General features: G+C 48.4%; 1 protein-coding gene across 1 annotated transcript in view; it reads right to left on the minus strand.

Annotated features, from left to right (window-relative positions):
- The window catches only part of DPP9 (dipeptidyl-peptidase 9), a 73033-nt gene that overhangs the window by 15909 nt on the left and 49685 nt on the right, over window positions 1-7439 (minus strand). The window contains exons 14-16 of the mRNA XM_015420599.1: window positions 5714-5866; window positions 3845-3980; window positions 676-821 (exon numbers count right to left, since the gene is read on the minus strand). Of these exons, the coding sequence (XP_015276085.1) occupies window positions 676-821; window positions 3845-3980; window positions 5714-5866 (435 nt within the window). The remainder of the gene's footprint in view (window positions 1-675; window positions 822-3844; window positions 3981-5713; window positions 5867-7439) is intronic.

A 7439-nucleotide genomic window follows, 5' to 3' on the forward strand; every position in this document is an offset into this window, starting at 1 on the left:
GGTGGTGCAATACCTTTGCTCCGCACGCATGTACGTGAGCGGCAGGCCCTTCCCAAAAGCAGCCAAAAAAAAAGGGAACCCACTTGCAACTTGGCAGGTGGAGCGCTGAGAGCTACAGCGTGGAGACCATTGCTCTGAAAACATCTATGGGCACACCTAAATTGCAGAGAGAGAGAATGCATGCGCACCTACAGGCATGTGGGCAGCTGCCAGGGGTTAGCTGTCCCACCCCCACAGTTGCCCTGACCCGGATGGTCCCCGGCTAGACCTCGGAAGCTAAGCAGGGTCGACCCAGGTTACTACTTGGATGGGAGACCACCAAGGAAGTCTCGGGCTGCTACGCAGAGGCAGGCAATGGCCAGCCGCCTCGGAAGGTCTCTTGCCTCGAAAACCCATTGAGAGGGTCGCCGGAAGTCGGCTATGACTTGACAACCCCTCTCCTATCCCCACCCCCCAGTCAAGGGCGCACATTCAAGGACACCCTTGTGTCCCACACCGTCAAATGCCACGGCAGCGCCAGACAACTCTGGTTTCCTTAAGCATCTGACGCAGGCACCATCGCTGCCTGGCTAACGTATGATTGCTACATCTTCTGGCAGCATATAGCGAACCCGGCATTTGTTTAGGAGAGTCTCACCCCCACCCCACCCCCGCAGCCTGGTCTCGGGACTCTACCTGAGGTCCTCCGTACACAAAGAGCACGGTGGGATGCTTCTTCCCGGGCTGGAGGTTGTGGGGCTTGTACACCATCCCGTAAAGCTCGACATCGGACTGGGTGCGGAAGTGAAAGATCTCAGGGGGGATGTAATCGGCAGGACAGCCTGCAAGAAAATCCCCCCCGGCGGGGAGAAAGGGGGGGGGAGAGAGAAGAGAGAACCTTCCTAGAATATTTATTTAATTTAATATTAAAAAAAAGAAAAGAAAATTAAGCCCCACTCCGTCCAAACAGGAGACAGAAAAATTACAAGTTGGCCTCAGAACCCAGAAAAGCCCAGAGGTCCATCAAAAGCCAGCACCCTCGTGCAACACAGCTGGCCAATGAAGATGCATCACGGAGCCAGAAGGTACTTTAGAGGTCATCCAGTCCAAGCCCCTGCTCAGTTCCCTTTCCTTCTCATAGAAATGGCATAGGGGTGAAATGCTTCAGAATTTTGAAGGGAGGTTCCAAGTAGGGATGTACATTTGGTTAGTCTGAACCGAATGCATTCCCGAAAATGGCCCATTCGGGCCCCTTTCGGGCTGCTGCCGGCCGATTGAGATTCTCTGATCTGAATCGGCCTGCCGCCGAATTGCAGCTGAATTTCGGCGAAATTCGCCCCCATTGTATCCTATGGGCCATTGAAGTCAACGGCGAAAACATAGGGTATATTCTGGGGGCTGGGGGGAGGGGGTTTGAGGGAGAGGCTCCAAACTCGCAGGGTAGCTGCTGGAGCCTCTCCCCAAGATACCCACCAAGTTTCAAGAACATTGGACCAGGGGGTCCAATTCTACGGGCCCCAAACAGGTTGTCCCCATCCCTTCTATTGTTCTCTATGGTGGGGAAAAAGTAACTTTCCCCCACCTTCTGCGTGCAAAGCAGAGGCTCTTCCACTGAGCCACAGCTCCTTCCTTTTACATCGGGCATGACAAGGGGTAAAAGTGCTCCTTCCACATTCAGAAACAAAGATAAGGAACAACCGTGAAACGGTAACTAAGCAACGTAAACAACTGTATTAACCTCAACTTAGACCACAGAAAAATCATCCACAGGTTCAATAGAAAGACTCTTAGTAAAGTGCAACAGTCAATTCAATCATAGTCCAATAAAGGTACAACGAAAATTAAAGTTTACTGATATCTAAAGAGCTCTGTGCCACCAACTATCCAATCTCACAAAGTTCCCTTTGTACCTGTAAGCAGATGTAAATGAAATTTTGTGAGATGTGGCAAGAAATGGATGCCTAGAAAGACATTCTGTTCCGTCTTCGATAAAGCAGTGACGGAAACAAACTCAGAGGCCGGCAGAATTCGTTAGGGAGTGCCCCTGAAATTGCACATTGTCCTCCTGCAAATAAACCATTTGATATTCATCACATCTCTACATTTTAAGTTGGAATATTTGGAAAAGGCTCTATTGGAAGCTTACATATTATGAATGGACTAGCTGGTGGCTCAGGGCACTTTAAATATCAGTTGACTTGAATTTTCGTTGTACCTTTATTGGACTATGATTGAATTGAGTGTTGCACCTTACTAAGGGTCCTTCTAGAAAGTAAACCAACCTATGGATGGTTTTTCTGTGGTATAAGCTGATGTTACTATAGTTGTTTACATTGCTTAGTTATTGTTTCACAGTTGTTCCTTATCTTTTTTCCTATTTTTTCCTGTGTGATGCTCTCCGTTGTTACGCCTTCCACATTTAGGGCAGCTATACTTTCTACCCTGACTCCCTTGCCCTTCTACAGCCATTCCCCACTACACTTTGGCAGTGGCTGTGTGAACAACTTTGTGCAAGTGCCACCCTTTTCTCAAAAAAACTGTCCCCCCTCTTCCTGTAAATGGTGAGATGACCTCATAGCTAGTGAGCTTTGGCTACGTGATGACATCAGCCCTGTTTGCCCTCCATAACCTTATCATCATGTAGCCAAGCTTTAGCAGTACAATAATAATGATGAAAAATTGCTGTGAGTTCACAAATCACAATGAATAGACAATAATAACTAGTACAGAATTGACGCTTGATGATGTTTATAATTTCTATGTTTTCAGAACACAGGACGTCAAATACGGAAGGTGAGCGATACGAACATCTCGAGTGGTTGTTCGTTTCGAGACAACTCTTTTTCAACCAAATTCAGTTCTCTGGTTGTCTTATAGTGTTTAGCTGTGATATCAATCTTATCCAACATCCGTAAAGCACATAGGCTAACAAGTTTTAACAGCACAAGGGCTAACAGATTCTAAATTCGGACAACGTAGCTTTGGCTACGTGATGACATCAGCCCTGTTTGCCCTCCATAACCTTATCATCATGTAGCCAAGCTTTAGCAGCCATGTGACTTGTTCCCCCGTTTTTAAAAAGAGGAGACAGAACTGAATAAGGTAGTGGCTGAGCCAATGCAACAACCCATCAGTTGGGAGGGCAAACTGGCAGGAGGGGGAGGGAAGGGGGGTGGAGAGAGAGAGACAGAGAGAGCGCACACCAGGGAAAAGTCAATGGCCGCTGCACTCCCCAAAGACCCCTTTCCTTTTCAACCCTAGAAGCTCATAGAAATATAATCTTGAGCAGCAAAAAAATTCTAGATATTCTATTTGGAACCAAGAGTTAAAAGGACAGATACATATTTAGCCACACCCCAGTGCTCCCTCTAAGCTGAGTTAGTGTGAGCCACCTCACAGTTTCTTAGCCTCCGGGCTCACACATTTTTGTCTTAGCTCAGGAAGGATGACCCCAGAGCAAATTAATTTATGCAGCAGCCAAATCGCTGGCTCACAACTTTAATGCCGGTAGCTCAGAAAGTAGAATTTTTGCTCACAAGACTCCACAGCTTAAAGGGAACATTACACCCAATGTCATTTTTGCGTCATTATCTCTGAGTAGGAAGAGAACAGTTTCTGAAGAGTAGGGAGGTAAGAGGTTGCTTCACAGGGGCATAATATAGTGGTTCCCGGGAGTCACAAACAGAGGGCACACAAGCAAAATGTGGAAAGGCGTATTTGATCATTTGCAGGCCACAAGGGCAGATTCGGTCAGACTCCTTTAACACCCAAACCACCGCCGAATATCCGAGCTCAGCCCTAGTTTTCGGCACGGCCTTCGAGAAACTCAGCATGGGTTGGGAGCAAGAGAAACAGAGAAACTCACTGGCTGCCTCCATCATGCTGGCCCAGAATTTCGGCTGCTTATGAAGGGGGTCGTCGTCTGGACCGCTGAGCTTGTAAACGTGCACACAGGGGGGAGTGCTGACGCTGCTGTAGTGGCTGATGAACATGTCAAAATTCTGCGGGAGAATAACAGCTGGGTTAGTGGCGGTGGGGGAGGTTGTCACTCCACCCCAAGTGTTTCTTTCCTGGAGCCACTGGAGTGGATCTAACCTTCCCTTAAGGAGCCTTCTTCTCCCTTAACTGGCTCTTCCTCCAACGGAAGATGCTTTCAAGTTGGAGGGATGAACACGTGAAGCTGCCTTATACCGGACAGACCATCAGACCGACAGATCACCGGACCGTCAAGGCCAATACCGCCTAGTCAGACTGGCAGCAGCTCTCCATGGTTTCAAGCAGAGGTCTTTCCCACCACCTACTGTCAACGGGAGAGGTGGCAGGGATTTCAGCTGAGACCTTCAGCACGCAAGCGGACGTTCTAACACTGAGCCACAGCCCCTCCCCCTTACTCATCATCTACTGTGGAGACAGCTCAAGAGGGGCAGCCATGTTAGTCTGTCTGCAGCAGATACTGACGAAGTGAGCGGTGACTCACGAAAGCTCACCCCCTGCCACAGATTTTGGGTGGTCTTTAAGGTGCGCCTGGACTCCTGCTCTTTTCAACATGTACTGAAGGCCTTTTTTTAATCCCACCTTTCCTCCAAGGAGCTCAAGACACCTCATGTGGTTCTCCTTTCCCCCTTTTTATCCCCAAGAGCCCTAGGAAGTCAGCCGGGTTAAGAGACAAAGAGAGCAACTGGTCCACGCTCACCCAGCAAGCTTCATGGGGGTGTGGTCTCACGGATCTTAACCCAGCCTTCTGATCACCATGACCACTCTGGCTCTAAAGGGCCACCTCCTACCACCTAATGATGGAATGTTGTTTAAATGCCCACTTCCCTGTACAGCACCAAAATCACCTCCAGATTTGCCACTACAACAGTTGTGCCCCTTTTGCTCTACCCCTTACAAGGGACCCGTCTGCTTGCACTGGAAGCAGAGTTGAACTACTGCTGGCTTTTCTGTTTTGGGAGGGTTCTGGGCGGCCACTGCTTGCTCTTCTGTTCCAGCAAACCTTGTGTCCCATCTGACAGCTTGAAGAGGGGACTGGAGAGGCATCTGGAGCAGAGGTCCATGAGTGGCTATTAGCCACAAGGTATAGATGGAACACTCTGTCTGGGGCAAGTGGTGTTCTGTATTCTTGGTGCTTGGGGGGCAACAGCGGGAGGGCATCTGGAGTTCTTGGCCCTGGTGGAGGACCTCCTGATGGCACCTGCGTTTTGCCCACTGTGTGACACAGAGTGTTGGACTGGAGGGGCCACTGGCCTGACACAACAGGGCTTCTCTTATGTTCTTATAATATCCTTGCTTTGCACACAGCGCTGACTAACCTCTAGGCTGCAGAAGAGGTCACAGGAAACTGGAAAACTTGCTCGCCACATTGGGACTTTTCCATTGGTCCTACTCCACATTAGTTCATTGGTTTTATGTTAATCTATGAAGTCCCCCCTACACTGATAACACCATAAGCAGTCCTGGATAATGCATGAGTTACGGGGACGGAAAATTTTTAGTCCTCACGATTCCACAAGAAAACTACTGTTGGGTTCCCCCCCCCTATGAAGTCCTAACAATAATAAAAATAAGCGAACCTTCTAAAGCACTGTACAGGCACCCCAAGAGCACTTTATGTACATTATCTCGTCATGGGGGGAAGGGGGGGGTTCAACAGTTTTTTTGGATTTTTTAAAAGAGGTCTCAAGGCTTGGAGTTTCCTGGTAGCGGAATTATGGCTCTGGAGGAAAGGACAGACCTGGCTCATGGAACAGCTGTGAGAGAAACCCAAGGTGGTGAGCCGTACGATCTCCCCGGGAGTCTCGTAGCTGACTACGTAGAGGTGATGTTCCAGAGGCGTGTCCTTGGTGCCCTGGAAGTACACCAGCTTCGTCTCTTCGTTCACCCAGATCTGCAATACAGAAGAACTGCTTTTAGATTCTGACGCAATGGGAAAGCACCACCGTGGTGCACGCATGGGCTTGTTGAGGGAAGGGGAGGCACGAGGCTGCACAGAGGTTGATAATGTCCTCTTCCTGCCAAAAAGGAGCCTTGAAGAGATACAGGAAGGCTGAATACTTAGATGAGCTGAATGGTAAGGGACAACTCCCTGCACTAAAATTCAGGGCTCTTTTTGTAGCAGGAACTCCTTTGCATATTAGGCCACCCCCCCTAATGTAGCCAATCCTCCAAGAGCTCACAGAGCTATTCTTACAGGGGCTACTGTAAGCTCTTGGAGGACTGGCTACATTAGGGGTGTGTCGCTTAATATGCAAAGGAGTACCTGCTACAAAAAGAGCCCCGGATCTAACTGTGGACAATCAATGCTTTGGATCTGTTCCTTTGCGGTGGGCAGCTGGCTTTCGTTTATTGGTGGGTGGTAGAAAGTGGCATCAAATTGCAGCCAATTTATGGGGGCCCTGCAGGCAAGAGACGTTCGGAGGTGGTTTGCCCTGGCCTGCCACTGTGCCCTGGCCCTGGACTTCCCTGGTGGTCTAGTAAGTAAATTTATTATTACAGTCATTGACCGGTACACAGTAATACAGGTAAAACACACTTATAGTAAAGGTAAAGGTTCCCTCGCTCGAAAGCCAGTCGAGTCCGACTCTAGGGTATGTGGCTGGCATGACTAAACACCAAGGCGCACGGAACGCTGTTACCTTCCCACCGAAGCGGTACCTATTTATCTACTTGCAATTTCTTGCTTTCGAACTGCTAGGTTGGCAGGAGCTGGAACTAGAGATGGGAGCTCACTCCGTCATGCGGCATACTCGGATCTCGAACTACTGAACTACTGACCTTCCACAGCCTGCAGCTCAGCGTCTTAACCATTTGAGCCATCGCAACTCCTCAAACACAATTATACCCAGAACTTAAAACATTTCGGTTCCTATATATAAATATAATATTTGTACAATACATAAACCACTTGTAACCTAAAATATGAAGTGATATAACTTGAATCACTAATAAAACCATCTCTAAAATATTAACTAGCATGCCTTATCCATATTTTCCTCAGCTTCATTGCCATCCAACCATACTTAGCAATTTTGAAGGTGACATCACTGTTTCTATCAGCGAACATTTCCATGAGAGAAAAATAGCTATATATAATAGCAACATAAAGTTCACAAATATAAATGAAGGACGCCCTAGGCAACCCTAGGACCTAGGAAACTCTTGAACAGCTAATCTACCCACCAGACCCTGTATGGGATGCGGGCTGGTGAATGAGAAAACCGCCAAAGGGGAATCTTCCCTGGGAAACTAGAAATACTGGTACTACCAATGACTCCCAAATCTGCTCATAGCTTTTACAATCAAAAATTACGTGGCTTAATCTCTCCATACTCCCATCCCCACATGGAGAGCTCCTAGTGTCCTGGCCCCACTGATGGACCTCCTGATGGCACCTGGTACTTTTGGCCACTGTGTGACAGAGTGTTGGGCTGGATGGGCCATTGGCCTGATCCAACATTGGC

This window comes from Gekko japonicus, unplaced genomic scaffold (assembly GCF_001447785.1).
Source record: "Gekko japonicus isolate JY-2015 unplaced genomic scaffold, Gekko_japonicus_V1.1 scaffold884, whole genome shotgun sequence".
Classification (NCBI taxonomy): Eukaryota; Metazoa; Chordata; class Lepidosauria; order Squamata; family Gekkonidae; genus Gekko; species Gekko japonicus.